At 42.4% G+C, this 25,731-nt stretch overlaps 1 protein-coding gene across 7 annotated transcripts in view; it reads right to left on the bottom strand.

The window, feature by feature from the left end:
• Positions 1–24,607, bottom strand: part of phactr4a (phosphatase and actin regulator 4a) — a 44,201-nt gene extending 19,594 nt beyond the window's left edge. The window contains exons 1-3 of one of the 7 annotated variants that reach the window (XM_021560275.3): positions 24,313–24,607; positions 19,900–20,019; positions 11,392–11,436 (exon numbers count right to left, since the gene is read on the bottom strand). In XM_021560275.3, coding sequence (XP_021415950.3) covers positions 11,392–11,404 — 13 coding nt within the window. In that variant the 5' untranslated portion in view covers positions 11,405–11,436; positions 19,900–20,019; positions 24,313–24,607. Of the gene's footprint in view, positions 1–686; positions 1,539–11,391; positions 11,437–19,899; positions 20,020–22,340; positions 22,526–24,312 lie in introns of those variants that run through there. The other 6 variants (XM_021560277.3, XM_021560279.3, XM_036970952.2 and 3 more) reach the window with 6 other exon arrangements.
• Between the last annotated feature and the right edge of the window lie 1,124 nt (positions 24,608–25,731).

Genomic DNA, 25,731 nt, shown 5'->3' with positions numbered 1-25,731 from the left:
CACAGAAAGTAGCATGCTGCTTTATTCCAACACGTCTAAGACAATCTCAGAAGAGCCACCACCCCCACCTAAACTCAGCATGGTAGAGAGACAATTAGGCCTAAATCGAACTGTAATGTGTTCTTCTCAGTGACTAGAACTCACAATCCAAGCCTAATAAACTACACTGAGCCACCACACCATCAAGAGACCCCTCCCTGCACACAGTTTACTATGGAGCAGTCAAGTTGTCCAAATTCAACAGTTATGTGTTCCGCCCTCTGACACAGTCACAGCGGCAAAAACAGGTTTCTGTGTTTGTCTCTGTATATTAGAGAGGAACGATGGGGGCTTTAGGCTAGGCAAACGGTACAGCACCATAATTAATGATGGAATCCTGAGAAACAGACAACGGCAGATTTATTTTAACTAGACAAGTCAGTTAAGAACAAATTCTTATTTACAATGACTGCCTCCACCGGCCAAACCCGGACGAAGTGGGCCAATTGGCAGTCTCATAGGGTGGCGTACAATTACGGCCGGTTGTGATACAGCCTGGTGCCTTGCACTCCCAGCACCACTTAACAAAAAAATCCCATGTTCCGTCGTAAAAACAGGGGGGGAGAGAGGAGTTTAGACAACAGTGTGGGTCGGTGAGGTCGGTGTATTACACAATCACCACATTCCATCAGCATACATTCCCTCACCTGTCTGTGCCTGCCCATCTCCGCCTCCTCTCTCTCGGTCTCGCTTTCCAAAACAAAAACCCCTGCAACACATATCTTCCATATCCACCTACCCTTTCTGTTCCATGCTAGCACAAACAGTTCTCTACAAAACATTTGACAACAAACTCCTCTTCCATAGGCAGCAATACAAAAGCAGGTTCTTCCATGCTAAAACAAACAAATAGCGCTTTCCTGAGTAGGCTACTTCAAACTCCTCCTCCAAAAACAAATACAAAAGCTCATGTCCTCAAGTTCTGTACAGGTTCCTGTTCTGTCCTTGGACTCACCAGTGTTGTGTTGAGCAGGTTGCGGTTGGTGTTGCCGGGGCACTGTCTCCACGTCGCTGGCACTCTGTCCCATGCTACCCCACGCCCTTGTCCCCTCTGACCCACCGGCCCCCAGCTCTCCAGGTGTCCACGGTAGGGAGGAGGGATACAGAGGAAAAATAGATCCCCTGCTAAGATCCTCGCCAACAAACCCAACCGCCTTAATGCTCCTGTAACCCAAGACCCTCCTACTCCCTCGGGTCACGTTGTTCCCTTCCTTCCTCCGTCTATTTCACTGTGTGTTTCGGTCTCGCTCACACACTCAAACAATTTGCAAAGTCCCTCGTCTGTGTAGCTGACTTCATAAATAAGGTACACCAGTTAAGGCAGTTGCATACCGGCAGACTCCGAAGCCTGTCATTCCTCATGGCAAAGTTCACAGGAGGCAAAACAGTATTTGAGAGAATTCAAATGGTATTTGATCCCAGTTCTCCTGAGGAGAAGTGGTTGGTAACTGGAGGGGAGGTCTCTCCCTCTCTCTGTAACATGAGAAGTGGTGGAAGGTGAGACGAGTCTAGGTGGAGCTCTGCACCAGTCAGAGGATGTGATGTCACTCAGGTGTCGTGTTGCACACCCGAAGTCAACCATATAGCTGATAATGTGCATGTGTTGTTGTACAGAAGGCCAGCTGAATGTTAGAGCTGTTGCTGACAGCTTAATTGAAACACTTTTCTTATTTTATGGATGGATTAGTTTGGATGGACAGCTTGAGGAGAGAACTGTTGAGGAGAGAAGACACTAGCATAACAGCTCACCTAAGATGCCTCAACACAATGCTAAATAAACACCACAATATCTCAGTGCATGCTAAATTCTAAACCGAAGCACATATTTCCTCAATAGGTGTTTCTGCTTTTTAAAACTGTCCATTCTTTCACAGTGGGACTATTGGGGGAAGTGAACTGACAGAGGAGCAGGAGATTTCAATGAATGCTTAATGTGTTAGTCAGAAATCCCTGTGAGCATGGAGAACAGCAAATCTTCCTTCAGTCCTGTTGTACTGAACTGTATTAGCAGTGAGTGGTGTGGTTACATGTAATCAGTCTGTTTAGAGTGAAAGGGAGAGAGGAGAAATAGCTAAGGAGATAAGGTTAGTTAGAGGGATGGAGGTAAGAAGAAGGTGTGTCAGAGCGGGCTGTGCACTAGACTAGGGATGCAACCCCTTCAAGTCTGCAAACGCATTCCATTTACTGACAATCAACAGCAGACTTGACAATTGCCAGACCAGTCAGCGTTGCCTGGTCGATTGCGAAGCAAATATGTGAATAGCTAGGCCTATAGCCTAACAAACTAGCGATGATTTTGAATCGCTCCTGGAAAATAAATCTTGCAGAGATGAATAAATGCCTACACTCAAACTCAGTCTGTGGCAAAACATAACAGATTAGCCCACCTAAAAATGTGATAAACTGCTATGAAACACAGTAACCCCTGCTGGAAGATATATGTTTTCTCTAAGTAATACCAATAGCAACGTGCAGAAAGTCCATCTCATACTATGGTTGGGAGCATGAAGGAATCAACAGTTGCTTCTTCCCTTAGTCTTAAGCAATTATAGCTAGGCTAAGTGAATTAGTAGCCTAATTAACCTACGCAGTCACAGAACTGCATTTACTCAACCATTAAAGACTAGCCTACAATAAAAAGACAACTAAACTCACATAGCCTGAGTTGAACTGTGTGAATAAAATGGTACGTGCTAACAGACGTGGCTGTGGCTTGCTATATGAAGCAAGCAGACAGGTAACGAAGCATTCAGTTACTGTTTGATTGAACGTTACATTTGCATTGATGTCAGAGTGATGAGAGGGACAAGAGAGTGCTCAGTACCAGGCAGTTAGCAAGTTTGGTAGACTACTAATGACCATCAGCAGCATCAGAGCTTGGACAAGCCTAGTTACCGTGACAAAACCGTCAAGTGGAGTTCGACTGCGTTCGTGACTCGTGACTGCAGTTGTGGCTGTAAAACGGTCACTGTAACAGCCCTAGGTCTGATGGTCGGAGACAAGCGTGCCGGTTCCGGTATCTCAGAAACGGACCGCCCTCCTGGGCTTTTCAAGCATGAGTGTCTAGGGCTACTGAGAATGGTGCGACAAACAAAAAACATCCAGTCCTGTGGGCGCATACATCTTCTTGAGGAGAGGTCGAAAGAAAAATAATCCCGGTTCCTGTTGCGTCATGCTGATGGCAGAGTCAGGATTTTGCGTAAACAGCATGAGTCCAGGGCCCCATCCTGCCTAGTGTCAATGGTACAGACTGGTGGCAGGGGTATTATAGTGTGGGGAATGTTTTCCTGGCATACGTTAGGTCCCTTGATACCAATTGAGCAACGTTTCCATACCCCAAAGAATTCAGGATGTTCTGGAGGCAAAGGGGGGTCTGACCCAATACTAGATTGGTGTACCTAACAAACTGGCCACAGTGTAGTAATAACCATTTGGCAGACACTTTTATCCAAAGTGACTTAGAGGCATGCGAGCATATTTCTTTTTACTTTTATTTTTTTTTACTTATTGGTGGTGCTGGGAATTGAACCTACAAGTGACATGCTCTACTAACTGAGCTACACCATAAATCAATGAATGATTGACAGACTAGTTGTCTGTGGGAATGTGCAGCTTGTTTGTTGACACTGTAAAGCACCTCAATGGCACAGGCAACTATGATGAAGTCAATGAGTTGACACGGAACATATAACACGTGCCTAAACCGTTCAATTACAGGTAGAACAATTCTTGGCTCGATAACTTACTTCACACAAGTTCAAACCTCTGTCAATGTTTCAAACAGTAGCTATTTTTACATGTGTAACCCATAAAAGTAGCCAACTATTCTGAATGAAGTTGTCAGTGTGTGAATGTCCACAGTGAATTACCTTAACTTAAAATAAAGATTGAATGTGTGTGTGTGCGCGTGCGTGCGTCTTCTCAAATCTGACACGACTCCTTTCAAAACCTTTGCCTCTGTTGAGCTATAGCGCACACCACTGTAGCCCTCTCTAGAGGTGGAACAAGGCAACGACACAAAAGAGCTCTTTCAAGGGGAAATGACAGGCAGGAATGTTAGGAATGCAAGGCTATAGGTGATCTTTTTGATAAAAAGGTCCTAATCAGGCCCGCTACCCTGGGAACCATCCCTGGCTGTCAGCTGGTCTCTATAGGAAACCATACCAGCCTTGACTAATATCAAAGGAAACAGATTCTGTGAAAATGAATAGGTAGATTTGGTTTCTCCTCGTCACATCTACTATGAAAAAAACAAACAGTTAAACTGAATAAAAACAGGCTACTGCATGACTCAATTCATCAGTATTGTGGAATTTGTGTTGTGTTATCAAGTCACACACAGGAGTCAAGGGCAAATATGGTATTCTTATAGCTTACAGTTGAAGTCGGAAGTTTGCATACACCTTAGCCAAATACATTTAAACTCAGTTTCACAATTCCTGACATTTAATCCTAGTAAAATTCCCTGTTTTAAGTCATTTAGATCACCACTTTATTTTAAGAATGTGAAATGTCAGAATAATAGTAGAGATAATTATTTATTTCAGCTTTTATTTCACATCATCACATTCCCAGTGGGTAAGAAGTTTGGATACACTCAATTAGTATTTGGTAGCATTGCCTTCAAGTTGTTTAACTTGGGTCAAATGTTTCAGGGAGCCTTTCACAAGCTTCCCACAATAAGTTGGGTGAATTTTGGCCCATTCCTTCTGACAGAGCTGGTGTAACGGAGTCAGGTTTGTAGGCCTCCTTGCTCGCACACAATTTTTCAGTTTTGCCCACAAAATGTTCTAGAGGATTGTCGTCAGGGCTTTGTGAAGGCCAATCCGATACCTTGACTTTGTTGTCCTTAAGCCATTTTGCCACAACTTTGGAAGTATGCTTGGAGTCATTGTTCATTTGGAAGACCTATTTGCGACCAAGCTTTAACTTCCTGACTGATGTCTTGAGATGTTGTTTCAGTATATCCACATCATTTTCTTTCCCCATGATGCCATCTATTTTATGAAGTGCACCAGTCCCTCCTGAAGCAAAGCACCCCCACAACATGATGCTCCCACCCCTTTGGCTGGCAAGCCTCCCCCTTTTTCCTCCAAACATAACAATGGTCATTATGGCCAAACAGTTCTATTTTTGTTTCATCAGACCAGAGGACATTTCTCCAAAAAGTACGATATTCATCCCCATGTGCAGTTGCAAACCATAGTCTGGCTTTTTTAAATGGCTGTTTTGAAACAGTGGCTTCTTCCTTGCTGAGCGGCCTTTCAGGTTATGTTGATATAGGACCTGTTTTACTGTGGATATAGATACTTTTGTACCCGTTTCCTCCAGCATCTTCACAAGGTCCTTTGCTGTTGTTCTGGGATTGACATGCACTTTTCGCACTGAAGTAGGTTAATCTCTAAGAGACAGAAAGCGTCTTGTTCCTGAGCGGTATGACGGCTGCATGCTCCCATGGTGTTAATACCTGCGTGCTATTCTTCGTACAAATGAACGTGGTATCTTCAGGCATTTGGAAATTGTTCCCAATGATGAACCAGAATTGTGAAGGTCTACAATTCTTTTTCTGAGGTCTTGGCTGATTTCTTTAGATTTTCCCATGATGTCAAGCAAAGAGGCACTGAGTTTGAAGGTAGACCTTGAAATACATCCATAGGTACACCTCCAATTGACTCAAATTATGTCAATTAGAAGCTTCTAAAGCCATGACAATTTTCTGGAACTTTCCAAGCTGTTTAAAAGGCAAAGTCAACTTAGTGTATGTAAACTTCGGACCTACTGGATTTGTGATACAGTGAATGATAAATGAAATAATCTGTCTAAACAATTGTTGGAAAATTTACTTGCGTTATGTACAAAGTAGATGTCCTAACCGACTTGCCAAAACTATAGTTTGTTAACTACTTAAACTTACTCATAAAAACAGCAGCTCTTTGCTGTATTCATTGCGTCTCTCTAGACATGGTTTTTAAAAAAGTGTTGAAAATCTCACATTAATCAACTTTGCGTTGGAGGCTTCTTACGGTCTATGGCACGAGGAAACTTTGCAGACAGTGATCTGAGCCATCTGATTGGCCAGCGGTAGACCTACAGGTGCACTTAATTTGCGGTCTGGATCGCGATGACCGGTTGGTGACGACTGCTATAGGCCTAATGTATGTTGGTCAACCAGGCCCTAACATGTCCAAGGGCCTCATTTATAAAACGTTCCGTAGGCACAAAGGAAGGCGTACGCCACTGTAAGCAAACTTTGGCATTTATTTGTAAAAACTAACTTGACATGAGAATGTGCGATCCTCCACGGACACTTTGACCCATACGTACACACAAAAAAAACCTGGAGAAATTAGAAACTGCGACTGATGGCAGGAGGATGAAACTCGAGAAATGCTTAGAAATGTATACCATTGTGTAAAAAATTGAAATATTACATCTCACATATTATATATGAAGAGTTCCCTGGAGTGCACACAAAAACATTTAGGATCATTAATAAAAAGAGATTGTTTTTTGCAAAATAACCCCTCAAATAACTTGTACAGTACAGCTTAATTGGGAATCATATTTAATTGGATCTGTAATTATTAAACAAGAGTTGCATGTTATGAAATGTATTCTCAAATAATAAGGTGAACAGTAGGACAAATTACATTTAAACTGATACCGTTTTCGATGCCTCAGTCAGGCAGATACATGTTATCACATGTTCGTTGCGCAGAACTGTCAATGTGATAATGGCCCTGTCATTGTCAGTTACAATCAGGGTAATTACCACACCTGAAGGTGTTATGCAATTGGGTAGCTTTGACAATCAAATGGGTGGGTATAAAAAGACATGCAATTACAATGCATAATGATGCACAATGGCTGCTTTGGCACTGTTGGAAGATTTGCCAAATGGAAGAATTTGGAGAGAGCAAATTTTCAGAGACCAGCAAGATTTACTGGCCAATGATGAGTGACTTTCTCTTGGATCTCTGTGCTGTAGTGGGCCCAGCTTTACAGAGAAGCACCCGCAGATACCAAGCCATGCCTGTCCTACTTCAAGTCCCGACAACCCTCGGATTTCTGGCAACCGGCACTTTTCAAAGGGAATTGGCTGACTGGCTGAGAGATCCCTGACCTACCTTTAGTCATGTTATGCCAGACGTGTTAGGAGGTATAATTGGATTGACACACTTCTAGATAAAAGTTTCCTTACGGTGTGTGAACAGGCAAATAAAAAAAGTGCAATTTGCAACAATGTTCATTTTCCCAAATGTATAAGGTCACGGAGTGAAAATGAATTCGCTTTCATTAAATCGAAAGCATTTGCATTCTATTAATGTCTACATCAAATGTGATGCGGACATGGTACTGACTAATGTAGTGGCTCGGTGGCCTGGGACAACCCATGACTCATTGATATGGAGAAACAGCAGTGTTGGGCGCAGACTTGAGGCCGGAGCTGTGCGTGATGGCTGGCTTCTAGTTACGGATGAGTAATGTAGAAATTCTAAATCAATTGTACATTTTTCTACTGCAGTGCCTAACCCATTCACTAAATCTTGCAGGCGACAGTGGCTATCCCCTCAAGCGGTGGCTGCACACCCCTTTCTCCAACCCACAGAGCGCAGAGGAACTACAATGTGCACCATTGCCAGGTACGTGCTGCTGTGGAGCGCACCATCGGGCTTCTGAAGGGCAGATGGAACTGCCTCGACGACTCCGGCGGAAATCTTTTATACAAGTCTGAATAGGTCTGCGACATTGTGGGGCCTGTGTGCTGTGATATACATAAATGTGGCACAGCTAAGGAACGTGGCTTTACCCCCTGACGCTGTTGGTTGTGTTGGCCCCGACCACTATCCCCAGGCGTTTGAACCAAACGCAGCTGCTGTAAGCCAGCGTGTGGAAGTGATGCATCGCTTGTAAAAACACAAGGTATGCAAACAAATAACATTTTTTGGGGTAATTATTTCAATGTACAGCTTATATCACACAAAATATTTATTATTTCCTTCAACTCCTTGGCAGTCTTGTTAATAGCGTCGATGGTGTCTCTTTGCGTTTGCAGGACTGCATCTGTGTGGACACGGACACTGGAGGGTTGTGACGCACAAGGTGCAGTGGAGGCTGGGCGCACTCAGCTCCAGCACCACTGACCCCGTTGGTACAGGCAGCGACCAAAAACAATAGAAAATGTCAATTGTTTCTGTAAATAAATGTTTACAACAACTTGAATGCATTTGGTTTACTCTTTTCAAAACGAGGGAATACTAATTACATACCTGAATTGTCTGTCACCCTCCACCTACAGTGGGGAGAACAAGTATTTGATAACCTGCAAAATCGGCAGTGTTTCATACTTACAAAGCATGTAGAGGTCTGTAATTTTTATCATAGGTACACTTCAACTGTGAGAGACAGAATCTAAAACAAAAATCCAGAAAATCACATTGTATGATTTAAGTAATTCATTTGCATTTTATTGCATGACATAAGTATTTGATCACCTACCAACCAGTAAGAATTCCGGCTCTCACAGACCTGTTAGTTTTTCTTTAATAAGCCCTCCTGTTCTCCACTCATTACCTGTATTAACTGCACCTGTTTGAACTCATTACCTGTATAAAAGACACCTGTCCACACACTCAAAGACTCCAACCTCTCCACAATGGCCAAGACCAGAGAGCTGTGTAAGGACATCAGGGGTAAAATTGTAGACCTGCACAAGGCTGGGATGGGCTACAGGACAATAGGCAAGTAGCTTGGTGAGAAGGCAGCAACTGTTGGCGCAATTATTAGAAAATGAAAGTAGTTCAAGATGGTCAATCACCCTCAGTCTGGGGCTCCATGCAAGATCTCACCTCGTGGGGCATCAATGATCATGAGGAAGGTGAACTACACGGCAGGACCTGGTCAATGACCTGAAGAGAGCTGGGACCACAGTCTCAAAGAAAACCATTAGCAACACACTACGGCGTCATGGATTAAAATCCTGCAGCGGACGCAAGGTCCCCCTGCTCAAGCCAGAGCATGTCCAGGCCGGTCTGAAGTTTGCCAATGACCATCTGGATGATCCAGAGGAGGAATGGGAGAAGGTTATGTGGTCTGATGAGACAAAAAAAAAAAAAAAAAAAAAAAAAAAGAGCTTTTTGGTCTAGACTCCACTCGCCGTGTTTGGAGGAAGAAGGATGAGTACAACCCCAAGAACACCATCCCAACCGTGAAGCATGAAGGTGGAAACATCATTCTTCAGAGATGGTTTTCTGCAAAGGGGACAGGACGACTGCACTGTATTGGATGGGGCCATGTATCGCGAGATCTTGGCCAACAACCTCCTTCCCTCAGTAAGATCATTGAAGATGGGTCATGGCTGGGTCTTCCAGCATGACAACGACCCGAAACACACAGCCAGGGCAACTAAGGAGTGGCTCCGTAAGAAGCATCTCAAGGTCCTGGAGTGGCCTAGCCAGTCTCCAGACCTGAACCCAATAGAAAATCTTTGTAGGGAGCTGAAAGTCCGTATTGCCCAGCGACAGACCCGAAACCTGAAGGATCTGGAGAAGGTCTGTATGGAGGAGTGGGCCAAAATCCCTGCTGCAGTGTGTGCAAACCTGGTCAAGAACTACAGGAAACGTATGATCTCTGTAATTGCAAACAAAGGTTTCTGTACCAAATATTAAGTTCTGCTTTTCTGATGCATCAAATACTTGTCTGCAATAAAATGCAAATTAATTACTTAAAAATCATACAATGTGATTTTCTGGATTTTTGTTTTAGATTCCGTCTCTCACAGTTGAAGTGTACCTATGATACAAATTACAGACTTCTACATGCTTTGTAAGTAGGGAAACCTGCAAAATCGGCAGTGTATCAAATACTTGTTCTCCCCACTGTACGTCACTCCTCCACTCAGGAGGGATTCCCCAATAACACCGGCAAGTTGCTCATCAAGGGCGTTGAGCTCCGGTGTCCCCTTTCCCCGGCCCGTGGCACAAACACTTTGTCTAAGGCTGTGCCTTTTGGCCTCCACTTTTATGCCGGACCACTTTTTCATTTCTGAGAGGGTCCGACCTTCTGAGCAGCAGCATTCACAGCATCTGCCACAAGCACCTTTTTGGCATTTGTAATGCCCACACTGTGTCCACCAAACACTTTTATTTTCTTGCTTCAACCTCCAATACAAGAACTTCCATTCTTTTCTTTTTTTTGCCTTTGTCGGGATTTGCCGTCATGCACTCAGTATGGATGAATATTAATTAGTGGCGTTTCACTGGCTATTTTTAGGACACTATGGCCGTTAAAAAGGGCGGGACAAGGTGCTCCAAATTTCGAGTTGATCGTGATTTATGAAGGGAAACCGGCGTGGGACATGCGTGCGCACTGTTATAAATCAGAATATTTTTGTCCGTACACTTCCATTTGACGTGAATCCTCTGCACAGTTTAAGAAATGAGAACCCAGACCAGCCCCCACATCTTTCACTGCCTGGCTTAGGAAGGCCACACACACATGGTAACCATCACATGATGTGGATCAGCTTCCAGTACAAACAGGTCACACCTCTCATTCAATTATCATATTCAGTCTTTCAGATAAAACCACCTTACAAATAACTGACATTGTTCAACAGTTTCAGAAAGTAAAATACAAAAAACATTCATCAGAACAAACAAAACCACCAACAGAAACAGCATTTTACTCACATCTATACTCCGATTGTACAACCATTTGAACCTTTCATAGATCAATTAACAGAACAGATTGGTCTGCGACAAGAACAGGCAGCAACTAACGAGTCTAGACCAGATACTATGTCCTCTTCCATGGACTCACACGGAGGTCCTTCTGCGGTTGAAACAAGAGACTAGAGCCACGGCTGTGTGGGGCTGGTAGAGAAAAACAGCTGTTTCCTAACCTTTACAGGTGTGTCCTCTGCGTGGGGAAAGACCCAATCAAATAGCTCTGTTGAAACAGTCAGGGGCTATGTGTCGCGTTGAGCCCACCCCATAATGGATAGGACTGCCGAGTATCACCAGCGCAGCCACTTTATACTATTAGTGTTGACTCACCACTGTCGGCTTTCCTGATACCATGTCTGATAGTAATCTCCAAAGCACAACACTGTCGCATGTGAGACTTATCAGAACTAGCTAGGCTAGAACAGTCTTCTGTGGGTTTTCAGATGTTTTGACTTAGCTTTTGCCCTAAGACCACCACTTACAAAATCAAATTTTTCTAGACAAGGCCTAAGCCATTTTCACAAAAGGGCATGCATGACATGTTAGAAATGAAGCCATTTTCATAAAAGGAGTAGGCTATGATAGAATAGGATACAGGCCTACATAGAAATCATACTTTTCTTACCCCGATTTGCCATCACAGAGTCCAAAGCACAGCAGACAACAGCTCCTGAGTCAGACAAAACAAGGGACGAAACTGAGCAAATGAGAAAGTAGAATTAACAACAGATTAAAATAGGCACCATCAGACACAAACAAATGCAATGACTGTGTGTGTGTGTGTGTGTGTGTGTGTGTGTGTGTGTGAATGGAGACGATCATCGGATGTCCTTATCCCTCATATAAGAGTGTTGGTTAAAAAGAGTAATTCACACCATATTAGATCATCTTTCCAGCAGGCCTAGCATTGTCTTTAAGAGGGGGATAGGAGCCACAGAGTAGTAAAATGGTGCTTTCCTCTCATCTCCCCAACAGATTAAGACAAGCCTCAATCAGGAAGAAGCAGTTTAGTTACAGTAAAATGAATAGCTCTAGCCCCATATTCAAAATGGTTTATCAGAGTCTCTACCACATGGAGCTTAGAAATCAGTCTCTCGCCTTCCCTGGCAGTCCCAAGTTATGAACATGGCCCTTAATCCTCTGGCTGCTAACTACCTGTGGTGTTCACTGCGTTAATGGACCCTCACCAGACAGGAAAAAAATGTATGTTGAGCTTTCCACTTTAGACACAGAAACACATGCCATGTTTACTCATACACACGATTCATTTAGGACTCTGGGCACATGGGACAGCAGCAAGTTGTTTTTAAAACAAACATACCAAACCATAACATAACATACATACAACCTGCAGTGAAGCTGCTCAACATTTACATTCAGTCATCTAGCAGACTTCCAACAGCCAGGCCAACAACCATCCAAGATTCCCCCACAATTCCCCGAGAGCTGCCCATCAACCAGACACCCTCTCCCTCCATTCACCACCCCCAAACAAATAGATTTAGTGTTACAGGCCACAATATCTTTAAGACTCAGACTGATGATTTACACAGTCCCAAAGAGCAGGTGGAAGTGAAGGGGGAGGCCATGTGAAAGAGACCCAGGAGGTGATGGAGAAATTAACCAATGTCAGTGTGAATGTCTGTCTGGATTTTAAAACCCAGCCAAAAGCCGTCAGGGGCTGACTTGTCTATTGCCCAGTCTTTTTGATGTGCTCCAAGCAAGCTTTTAGGGAACAGATTCAAGCAGGGTTGCATCACAGGTCCTAAATGTTTGTTAGCCAATTACAACCACAGTACCAGCTGCACAGCTTCCGCTTATTAAACAGAAACAAGCTTCCTGCCATCCAGGACCTCTATACCAGGCAGTGTCAGAGGAAGGCCCTAAAAAAATTGTCAAAGTCGCCAGCCATCCTAGTCATAGACTGTTCTCTCTGCTACCGCACAGAAAGCGGTACCGTAGCACCAAGTCTAGGTCCAAGAGGCTTCTAAACAGCTTCTACCCCCGAGCCATAAGACTCCTGAACAACGAATCAAAATGGCTACCCAGACTATTTGCATCCCCCCCCCCCCCCCCACGTTTTTACACCGCTGCAACTCTTACCATCTATGCATAGTCACTTTAATAACTCTACCTACATGTACATATTACCTCAACTAATGCCCCCACACATTGACTCTGTACCGGTACCCCCGTGTGTGTGTGTGAGTGATAGATATATATATATATATATATATCTATATTCGTTTTGCCATAGTTATTTTACTGCTGCTCTTTAATTATTTGTTACTTTATTTCTTATGTTTTTTAACTGCATTGTTGGTTAGTAAGCATTTCACTGTAAGGTCTACACCCGTTTTATTCAGCACATGTGACTAATACAATTTTATTTGGACATGTGGAGGCGATATCACCTAGGGTTTCTTTATTACATGACAAACAATGTATAAACAAAGCACCAGTTAATTATGTTACTCTCTATTCTGGACAATGGGACAGGCCAAGTGTAGCCGGTGACTTATTTCATTAAATGGAAGCCTACGTCTGTATATGGCCCGCAGGAACAATCACCTTTTCAAGTGATCAGATACCTTTCCTGTAATCACAGTTTAGGACAGCTTAACAGGGTATACAGGGAGGCTCAGAGCAGCTCTTTGAACTGAGAGAGAAACAGTCAGTGGGATTGTTTGTTCATTGAAGCAGATGCAACTAGACCCAGGGCTGGATCAGGACCTGACAAAGTTGATTACCAGAAAGGGCCAATCCCATGAAGATCACTACAGAATTGAACAGTCAATGCAGCAACACAGAATGATGTGGTCACCCAGCTTGTGAGGAGTAGGTGTGGTCCTGGAATATCATAGCAGGAAATGGGTAGGGCGGTGAGTGGTAGGTACAGCACTTTGGAATGTAATAGTCCCTGAACAAAGTCTCCTGACCAAAATAAAAAGAATCCCTCCCTGCTTCCCACGTGACTAACCTGAGCAGAAACAAGGTAGGGTTGCGTTCAGCTATTCAAAACGTTGCGGAATGGCCAGATAGAAACACAGTGCCTGCCGGTAAGTATTCACACCCCGGGACTTTTTTACATTTGTTGTGTTACAAAGTGGGATTAAAATGGATTTAGTCTTTAAATATATATTTTTTATAATGTACACAAAATACTCAAACAAAATTTGAACATTTGTATAAATAATAATAATAATAAAAAACAATAGTATTTCTTGATTAGATAGGTAACCCCGAGTCAATACAATTTAGAATTACATTTGGAGCTGTCCACACCTGGATTGTGAAACCTTTGTCCATTATTCTTCAAGCGCTGTCAAATTGGTTGTTAATCATTGCAAGACTGGGGCTCCCGAGTGGCGCAGTGGTCAAAGACACTGCATCTCAGTGCTTGAGGCGTCACTACAGATACCCTGGTTCGTATTCAGGCTTTTTCCACAATCGGCCGTGATTAGGAGTCCCATAGGGCGGCGCACAATTGGCCCAGCGTCGTCCGAGTTTGGCCGGTGAAGGCTCTCATTGCAAATAAGAATTTGTTCTTAACTGACTTGCCTAGTTAAATAAAATAAAAAGTGAAAGACAACCATTCTCAGGTCTTGTCAGATTTAGACAAAAAAAAGCAAACAAGGCGACTCAGGAACATTCCCCGTCTTATTGGTAAGCAACCCCAGTGTAGATTTGGCCTTGTGTTTTAGGTTATTGTCTGATAAAAGGTGAATTAATCTCAGTGTCTCGTGGAAAGCAGACTGAACCAGGTTCTGCTCTAGGATTTTGGTGGTTCTTAGGTCAATTGCGTTTATTTTTTATCCTGAAAAACTCCCCAGTTAACACTTGAACTGCCGTAGGCCACATTATGATTTTAATTATCAGCCCACAAAAAAGCTATGACCTGCTCCTTCCCTGACTTTTCCTTAAAAAGGTTGGTATTTTACACTGCTCAGAATTGAAAATCACACACTGAAAAGTATGAGCCCTTGTACCTGTTTTTTCTCACACCTATTACTAACTTAAAAATCAGCCAACACAATGTGCTGTAGGACTTAATGCAGTCTCTCGCTCTTCACTGAATGAATCACGAATGGATAATAGTGCACCTTACTTCACAACTGCATTTAAATTAGGCCTAACTGAATAAGGAGGGTAAAGAGGTTGATTTCATTTAGAAACAATGAGTTTGTGTTATGCCTATTAAAATCAGCAGTAAATCTTTTGACCGCATGCCTTGCAGGTTGATACCATTCTCTTATGATTTAATTTGTAAAAAGAAGCTGTTATGGGACTGTTTTATTTACTATAACTCTATTACTAATCAAATGTATTGGAATGGAAACAAAAACATGCTACATATTGCAGTAGGCCTTTAGAATAATGCAAAACATATACTTGACTATCTAGCAAAGCAAACGATGCCAATCCACTAAATGAATGGCAAATGGGCGATAATTGTGTAAGTTACTTCACAATAGAATTTAAATTAGGACTGTAGTAGTGTGATGATGATGAGCTGCCTATTTATCAGCGTTGGCGCTCATTTTAATAATGTGATGGCACACCTTGCAGGTTGACACCATTCTCTGATGTTTTACATTGTAAAAAGAAGCTGTTAGAGGAATGTTTTATTTACTGTAACTATTACTAATTTAATGTAAGGGAAATGAAAACATGCCATGTGTTGCAGAAGGCCTTTAAAATAATACAAAACATCCTTGACTCTAGCCAAGTTGATGAGGGGGGAACAAAATGATGCCAGTCAACCTGCACATTGAAACTACACCAAAACTAATTTCACACATAGACGGCCTCCTGGGTGGCGCAGTGGTTAAGGGCGCTGTACTGCAGCGCCAGCTGTGCCATCAGAGTCCCTGGTTCGCGCCCAGGCTCTGTCGTAACTGGCCGCGACCGGGAGGTCCGTGGGGCGACGCACAATTGGCCTAGCGTCGTCCGGGTTAGGGAGGTATTGGTCGGTAGGGATCTCCTTGTCTCATCGCGCACCAGCGACTCCTGTGGCGGGCTGGGCGCAGTGCGCCAAGGTTGCCAAGGATGCACATTGGTGTGGCTGGCTTCCGGGTTGGATGCGCGCTGTGATAAGAAGCAGTACGGCTGGTTGGGTTGTGTATCGGAGGACGCATGACATTCAGCCTTCGTCTCTCCCGAGCCCGTACGGGAGTTGTAGCAATGAGACAAGATAGTACAACAACATTTGGATACCTTGAAATTGGGGAGAAAAGGGGGTAAAATTCAAAAAATAAATAAAAAGAGTTAACCTTGTTAACAAGGTTAAAGCGACATTGCCCTGGCTACTATAAAGCAAAAACTAGTAACATAATAATCGTAAAATGAAAATATGCTATTCTGTCATCAATGAATGGGAACCAGATAGAAACTGATAATGGTGCCGCCAGTGTCGAAACCAAGGCTTTTCATATCTGGGGAAAGATGAGACAACTGTCCGAGACTGTGGCTTTGAGACTCGGGGAGCCTTACATGGGCAAAGGCAGAAATGTGACCACGGACAACTTCACATCAATTTCCATGGCAGAAAAGTTGATTGCATAGAACTCGGAACAGTGAATAAACAAAAGCCCCCCTCTGCACAAAACATACCAGCGAGGTGTACTCCACATCAGTGATGGAGACTCACAGTGAGCTCACTCACAGTGTACAGATATTAAATAAGAGTGTTCCTCATCACCGTGCCTCCCACTGGATCTGGCACGTGACAATTACAAGCATTCCCATAACATAATGCAGCCACAACTATGCTTGAAATTATGGAGAGTGTTGCATTTGCCCCAAACATAACACTTTGTGTTCAGAACAAAAAGTGAATAGCTTTGCCACATTCTTTGCAGTATTACTTTAGTGCCTTGTTGCAAACAGGATGCATGTTTTGGAATACTTGCATTCTGTACAGGCTTCTTTCTTTTCACTCTGAATGAAGTTAGTATTGTGGAGTAACTGCAATGTTGTTGATCCTTCCTCAGTTTTCTTCTATCACAGCCATTCAACTCTAACTGTTTTAAAGTCACCATTTGCCTCATGGTGAAATCACTGAGCGGTTTCCTTCCTCTTCGGCAACTGAGTCAGGAAGGACACCTGTCTCTTTGTAATGACTGGGTGTATTGAGACACCATCCAAAGTGTAATTAATAACTTCACCATGCTGAAAGGGATATTCAATGTCAGATTTTTTCTTTTCCCCATCTACCAATAGGTGCTCTTCTTTGAGAGGCATTGGGAAACCCTCCCTGGTCTTTGTGGTTGAATCTGTTTGAAATTCACTGCTTGACTGAGGGACCTTACAGATAATTGTGTGGGGTACAGAGATGAGGTAGTCATTCAAAAATCATGTTAAACACTATTATTGAACAGAGAGTCCATGCAACTTATGTGACTTTGCACATTTTTACTCCAGGAACTTTAGGCTTGCCATAACAAAGGGGTTGAAAAATCTAGAAAAACATAATCCCACTGACATTATTGTGACAAATAATCTCAATTGAATACATTTTTAATTCAGAACGTAAGAACAACATTTTGAAAAAGTCAAGAGGTGTGAACTTTCTGAAGGCACTGCACATCATGTAGAACAAAGAAGCCCTCTGAAATGTAGAATAAGGACTCGTCTGCTCTATTTATGACATTTCTATCTGCAACGTTCATCAACATGTGCCTAGTGAACATGGGTCCAAATCTCAAACAGGAAGTCAAATCTTTGACCTACATAGTGGTTCCTCCTTTAAAAGTTGCAGCGTACTGCGGCGCAGCTTGCATGATGCCGCAGAATTCTATGCCACATTATTTAAGTGTGAACCACTGGTACCATTAATGCTAGTTAGTGCTAGTTTGACCACCAGAGGGCATCTTTGAGAAGCATTTGGTAGCCTGCAATAATAGCTGTATAAGAGATTGCGGGCACGCGGGAGACTGGGGTTCAAATCCGACAGGGAGGAAGGAGTAGGCAGTCCTCGTAAATAAGATTTTGTTTTTAACTGATTCCATATGTGTTATTTCATAGTTGTGATGTCTTCACTATTATTCTACAATGTAGAAAACAGTAAAAACGAAGAAAAACCCTGAAATGAGTAGCTGTATCCAAACTTTTGACTGGTACTTGCTTAATTAATATTAGGTTGTTTCTCTTCTAAAGAAAACAAAAACCCTCTGGGTTTCCATTAGGATGGAACGTAAAATATGGCGCTGTACAACGTGACGGTCGGGAGTACAGTACTGGTCTATTTAGCTAAAGAATCCAGTGTCCTGTAGGCACGCTGGAGACCGGGGTTCAATTCCCCGACGGGGAGGAAGGAGTAAGCTGTTCTTGTAAATAAGAATTTACCATCCACTCCGGAGCCCCATCCACAAAGTATCAAAATACAGAGAGGTGTTGGTAAAGGTATATTGTCCTGCTAATATGGGCTATTATAATACTGTACATGCTGTCCAGGTCAGGATAACCAAAACATTTCTTTATTAAAAGACTATCAGAAAGAATGTTGGTACTTATTTATTTTGATCTAAAGCCATGAATGAGTGAGCCACTCAGCTTTATATAGGTGCCAGCTTTATGACTGTCATCAACTTGATAATATATAAAGATATGAGGTTATTTAGTTTTCAAAAACACAAAAGAGAGCAATTGTAATCTGAATAAAGGCAAAAATATTTGCAAAGGCAAAAACATGTATTTCTGTTTTAGCGGGAGAGAAATGCTGGGCCAATTGTGCACCACCCATAAAGGCCAAAATATAGCCCTGCTAATAGCCATAATGGTACGTACAACGTAACCGTGTGTTTGAAAAGTATTTTTCAGTAAGCAACAATTTGCTTACCTTCATTAGAAAACTTTATTCCAATATTTCTGTAATTCAGTGATTGTAATTCATTATGGAGCCATAACTAAATAAACATCAGCATTTTGAAAGAGTACTTTTATTATTTTACTAACGAAAGCATAAAGATGTCATTATTAATTACATTGTTTTAGTTTAAACCTGCAGACTGGCACTAAGAACAGAACAGCGGGAACGTTTCCCTAGTCAGCGCCATTATTAGTGCAATGCCCCTAAAGTGTTGTCAGTGTGGCGGTCCACCCCCTTCCCCCTTCCTGCTTCCCCATGGGCTCGGTCGGTCTTCTATGCGTGGCTCTGCAGCCCATCCTGTGCCCCCTGCCCTCGCGCCTTGAACCGTACGCACTTTCAGTGGATACAGCTGGAGAACTTCAAGGCAGTCCCATTGTGTGCCACTCAGGAGCCATGACCAATATATATTGTCCTGCTAATAACAGGGTAACCCTGTTATAATATATCTGTGAGAATATCAAATGGGATTTTATTTAATTCTAAATTAATAATAATAATCACTTTGTTGAAAAAATAAATAATTGGAAATGATTTTGTTTTCAAATAATGTAAAATGAGCGAGAAAGAGGCCATTCTTGAACATGGGACGAGACATTGTTACTAATTTGTAAATAAAGCCAGTTTGTAATTTAGAATAATTTTTTTTAGAGGGAGAAAAACCTACAGTCATCTCATGGGTCTCCCAGTCGAGGCCGCCATGGGTATTGAACCAACATCTGTAGCAACACAGCTTGCACTGCTATGCAGTGTCTTAGACCATTGTGCCACTCAGGTGCTGTACAACGTGACCAGACGGGAGTGGCATACAGTATGAGCAAAACAATCCTAAGAAAATAAAATATTAAAAACCCTAGGACCCAAAAGCACAATCAGTGTCTAACTCCCTCGCGCTGGTCTGGAGTAATGAAGTGGTGACGCAGGGTACCGTAGTAAACCACAAATTACCTCCAAGTTCCATGGCGTAAGCTCGCAACTTTTATCTACAGATGCACAGTATGTAAAGTAGAAAAGCCTCTGTGATACCGCTACGCATGATCGACTGGGTTTCCTTTTGAGGATATCCGACCATAGTGTGCACACACCTTCCACAAGTCGGGTTGGCTTATATACCCCCTCGTGTCAAAGTGAGGAAAATCAATGAAGCGGGGGTGTTAAAGGAGGAACCACTGTATCAATCAGAAGGTAACAGCCCTGGCAAGGTGGCCAGTGAGCACGACTTGGACTAAGTAGAGCCCGTTCTGGGCCAACAGCTAGGTTACTTACTCACTTCAGAAGACCATGGGCCTCGTAACTTCCCCAGTCAGTAGTAGTGTCTGGGATTCCTGTGATTAGAGCCAAGTAGTGTCTGGGATTCCTGACTTCTGTGAAGGACTTGAATTATTTCTATATAAAAGAGAAAAACAAAGTCAGTGAAGGTCAAACAAAATAACATACTCGTCATTGAAAACAGCCTGACAGACTGGAGGTGTGACTACTACTGCAGATTTGTATAGCACTGTACTAGAGAGTGCTGACAACACTGAAGCCCTCTGGGGCCGATAAAACGCATACAGATCAATATCTCTACCAAGGAGAAGGTCAGGGACGGTCACTAGGGAGTAATACATCCAGACACATCATGACAACTTCACCTTGACAACATGAAAAACACAGCACTTTAACTGATGAACCTAAACACTAACGTAGCTGCTGCACGTTGGAGATGTAAATAACCATTAGAACAGTCAGGACATAGGCTAGGCCGTCCTGTTTCAGCTGCAGCAATCTCACGCATGGTCAGCTATGCTCTGTCTAACCGGTTTGGCAATGTCCCTGCAGTGAGTAGACACTGACACAGAAACAGACACACGTGATGTCATTCCCCACGGCAGTAGCAGTGTACGTCTGTGCGCCACTTAAATTAGCCTAACTAATCCCCACTGCTAGGGCATTAGGCTCAGGCACCTGTGGAACTAGACAGAGCTTGCCAAGTAACTGCCTGGTTATTATGCTTGCTTATATTGAATGGCATAATCAGTAGACTATTTTCTTATAGGCCTACATATATATATAGCCAATGCCTTTGACCTTCACATGGATGCCCGAGTAAAGCCAATGTGAGGTTGCCCACAAATTGTTCACTAGAGAGAAAGATCTGTGCTTCACTCAGTTCCATACTCAAAATTCCAAGCTGTGCATTAGGGCCTAGCTCATAGACTACTTCAACTCCCATGCAGATCTGGAGAGGTAGACTAGGCTAGCTTTTAAAAAGCAACAAATGACCTGTTATGAGCAGGCAGGAAAAGCAAACAAAATGTTCACCTGGCTGCTGCTGCTTTGTGTGGCCAATCTGAGAGTAAACTAGAGGTTAGACTAGGCCTCCATTATGCACAATAGGTTCTGGCCTGAACACTTGAACAAGTAACAGATAGTCTCACACACACCTCAGTCTAGCACCATTTAACTTCAAATGGTGAGCAGAGCAGGTAATGACCCATCTCTCTGTGCTTATTGGTATGTTTAGGTGATTGTTTGACTGTTTTAGAGTCCTATTGCCTATTCTGCATCAGGAAACCAGAACCTGACACAAAAAGGAATGAAGTGACAGGTGAAGGAAGCCAGATTTTCAGGTTTGGTAAGGTGATGCAGCCATGAGATTTTGGGTACTTTCATCAAAATGAAAGTGCGTGTGTGACCGTGTGGGTGCTCCTTCGACTGTGCCAATTACATACACACATTGCCTACATGGGCGACATGTAGCCTATCAGTTAGAGCATGGGCCAGTAATTGAAAGGTTGCTAGTTCAAATCCCTGAGCCATTAAGGTGAAAGAAATCGGCAAATGTGTCCTTGAACAAGGCACCTAACCCTAATTGCGTCAGGATTGCCATTGATAATGCCAGACCCTGGCCATGACCCTACTATCGGAGGGTGTCTCAGGGGGAGTTACGATAAGCAAAAAACACATTTACAATTCACACGTGTATAATACACACTTGTACATGTGAGATCTAACAAATATAAGCACCTACCTAATTTTTGATGTTTTACTTATTAGGCTACAGATTAGTAATGCCACCTGTACCTGGCATTTGAAAAGTAACTTCTCAAACTGAACTGATGCCACAAAACACCTAAAAATGCATTCATAAATTTACTTCTGGTGCTAAATCAGCTGCTCTCCATTTTCATTGTGAAATAGCGTTCATAAATATTGTAGAGAGCAACAACCAGTGCAGCTTATTCTGAACTCCCTGACATCTTATTAAAGGCTTGTTCCTAGAGCAGAGCATAATGCTGCGAGCCTGGGAAGAGCTTGGAAGACCTGGGTGGGTACAATCGCCCATTGTGTTGGGTTCATTCTGCAGCATTGGCCATGTCCACACACAGGAGGGGAGGGGGGGGTTGTTATAATTTATTCATATAGCCAACTGACAGCAGAATAGTAACCATTAAAAGTCTGAAACAATTAACCACACATCATTAACTTTTGATTGGAAACAAATAGGCCCTAATTAACTACATGTAGGCCTATTAATCAGGTAGCATGGATGTGACTGTGCTGAATTGGAAAGTGAAGAAATCTATAATTTTCTGTTCAGAAAAATTACATTACAACCTCCTCACTAAAAGCATGGACTTGAACCCAGACTACAGATATCCATCACCTTTTGCAGTGAAGTGTTAAAGCAGCCTATATAAAACAAAGTGAAACAATAGCCTTACCTTTAAAACGACTGACTAGCATACAATTGAGTATCTCGATCTGATAAAACAATCCCTTTCTATCATCTTCTCTCTAGAAGAACCGGACGACTCAGACAAACCCCCAGGTATCCTATTCTACAGAGCTTTTTACCACCTCCAGTCAGTACTGAAGGTACTTGACACTTGTTGGAACAAGCAGAAATGGCTGTAAAGGAATTCCTGAGAGGTATTTGCTCCTCTACTCTCTAAATGAGTGGAAACTAAAACGCCCAGCAACATGGCAGTCAACTAATCTTATGTTTTACATGGTTACACAAGCAGTCTTTTTCAATTCAAATCCCAACCGTAATGAAACCAGAAAGATCAAACTGAATGAGGCACAGGGTATTTAAACTGGAGAAACTAATAATGCTGAAAGAGACTTCCGATTATTTGTAACAGTGAAACTAAATTGTAGTTCATCTAGATGGGGCTTGTGAAAAAGAGCTTACCTCAAAGGGTTATTACTGTTTGCTTAGTTTGCAACGAGCCATTGTTTACAGCCTGGCATCCTTGATCAACCAAACCTAAACTACTGTTTCACCAAAATAAAGTTTTCCATCAACAGAGGCATTTCCAATAGCTCTAGGAACAATACTTACGATTTGGCATGTTGAATGTGTCCTTCGCTATCAAACAAGCATTTAAAATAAGTTTTATTTAGAGTCTCCCATTTTCAACCTGTGGGCTGCCATTGTAGTCCATTCTAGACCACGCGAGAGTAAGCTACCATGAAATCACACTACAAGAGACCCTGGATAAAAACGGGTTTTAAACACTTCTTTGATAGCGAAAGACACATTCAACCTGACATTTATATTTTAGTCATTTAGCAGACACTCTTATCCATAGCGACTTACAGCTAGTGTTTTTTCATCTTAAAATAGCTAGGTGGGACAACCACATATCAATCATAGTTACTTTATTGAGTTAAAATGTACTTACTATCAGCAAAGTGAAGTGTGAGCGTTTGTTCACGAAATAGTAGGGGGGTGAATCGTAAGTATTGTTCCAAGAGATATTAGATATGCCTCGACATGAAACGTTATTTTGGTGAAAACTAATAGTTTAAGTTTGGTTGATCAAGGACCCCAGAAATGAGCCATCTGTAAACAATGGCTCCATCTGTTTTTTTGCTGACATGATACACAATGTCCTGAAAACATTCCAACTGATGACTGTCGTAGACAAAATAGACCTTGCCCATTTAAAACAGCTTCTGTTGGCACGTGTGTGTGTGTTAAACTGCTTTTATGCCTATGATGGCATACAGATGGAAATATAGTGTGAATTGTGGTAAAAGTCAAGTCTAATCGGCCTTCAATAACCTATACGATATTGTTGTTTTGGCACTTGGCATTTCAGGTGGGCAAACCAGAGCAGGGCACTGACGGTCTATCATCAAGCAGAAATAACTAATGCGCTAACTAACCTACCATCAACTTAGTATTTGTTCGGCAAAATGTTGGCTGTGCCATTAAACGTTATAGTGGCACAAAATAATCGGCAAACGAGTTATGTTATGGAAAATGGGGTTGTGCATTACACCCGACTTTACCTGGCTGGATAGCCAGCAAGCTAGTTGCACTAATTTATCATATAGTTACTGTAGCTGGTTAGCTATAAGAACATTTAGTCAGACAGAATAAAGATTGACCTTACCTATAACGTCAATGAAAAGGCTAGCTAGCATGTTGATACACAAAAAGTATGTGATATGATACACTACTATAGTAAAAGTACTGGAACTTACTAGTAAAATAGCTGACGTAAGCAAGCAACAGGTGGCTATAGTAGTTCAGAGTTCCGGCTAATGTCTGAATGACTAGCTAGCTATTCACTAACCAGTTAACTACTTTCCTGGCCTAACAATGAACACAATAATGCATGTTCTCAGTGAGACAGTTATGTATCTTGAAAAATAAGATATAATAGCTAGCTATGCACTTACCTTTGAAATATTGCTCCAAAAGCTGAGTCGCTCGACTTAAATCCCCGTGTTAACTACAACGCCGGAACTAGTTAAAATATCCAGCTAATTTAGCTACCTAAAGTGCCAAAACTCAAGCAACAACTAATATCAGATTACTATAGTGTATACATTTTCATTTGTACATACACTGCTTAGATAGATATTAACTTACGTAGTAGCTAGCTACCAATTTGAAAACTGTGCCCAGAAATCGCTGTTGAAAGTGGACAGATTAGTGAGTCTGCACAGGCGCACTGAAGATGTAAAATGAGGCGCTCCACCTTTGCAGTGACCTGTAGGTTATTCGTTTTTTTTTTTTTTGCGGTCTACTATTGTAGATAGATGTGCTTTCCAAACATTGAGAATCAAAAGAAAGAATGCAATGGAAACAAACATACATCGAGGGTAGAATTGTTTAGCTAAGCTCGTACAAACAATGCGGCCACTCCGAGGATGGAATGGTAATGAAATGTCACGTAACGTTTGACACAACAAAATGTTTGTTTGACTGTCTGAGGTGCATTGTTAGTGTTCGCTGGACCACGGAAAATAATATCCCTTCCCATCTCCAAATGACTGGAGTTTATTTCAAAATCATAGATGACTGACTGTATGATGTTAGGCCTATCCTAACAAGCGATTGATGGGGGTGAGGGCCACAAAAAATATTAACTCATCATGAGAGGGTGCAGTTGCTCGTGGGTCTGCCCACATTCATTGTGCCCTTGAGCAAAGGCACTTAAACCCCCCATGCCTCTCCAAAATCCTATGTATATATGTGTCTTTCGGAGGGGGTAGGGTTAAAAGCGGAAGTAACATTTCGGTTGGACCTTGTGTGCAATTGATCAATAAAGTTATCTTAATGTGATATGATTGCATTGTCAAAGCTAAAATGCTTGTTCTTCAGCTGTCAAAAATGTGAGTACTCTGATCTCTGCTGGTCATTTTTTGAAATTGCAGGGTAAAGATAAGGCCACACTTTACTTGGGCTGCCACCTACTGGATTATTTAGAAATACCAGCACGATCTGACAGGGAAACGAGGGAGAGCGGGAAGGACAGTCCTGCTCAAAAGTAGTGCACTATATAGGGACTAGGGTGCCGTTTGGGAAAGATCCCATTGCACAGCGAGAGTGTAAAGACCTTTGTGCTATTTCACAAAAAGGCTTGGCTATTTTATTGTACAGGAACACATTTATTTTATTATACATCAACTGGGGTGGCAGGTTGGCCTAGTGGTTAGAGTGTTGGACTATTAACTGGAAGGTTGCAAGTTCAAATCCCAGAGTTCTGTCATTCTGCCCCTGAAGGGGGACAGCTGAAGAACAAGCATTTTAGCTTTGAATTTGTTCTTAACTGACTTGCCTAGTAAAATAAATCTGATGTGTTTTATCTAATC

This window comes from Oncorhynchus mykiss, chromosome 30 (assembly GCF_057628025.1).
Source record: "Oncorhynchus mykiss isolate SJ-2025 chromosome 30, ASM5762802v1, whole genome shotgun sequence".
NCBI classification, from domain to species: Eukaryota; Metazoa; Chordata; class Actinopteri; order Salmoniformes; family Salmonidae; genus Oncorhynchus; species Oncorhynchus mykiss.
Note: the sequence above shows the minus strand (reverse complement) of the source record. Positions and strands in the feature narration are given on the sequence as shown.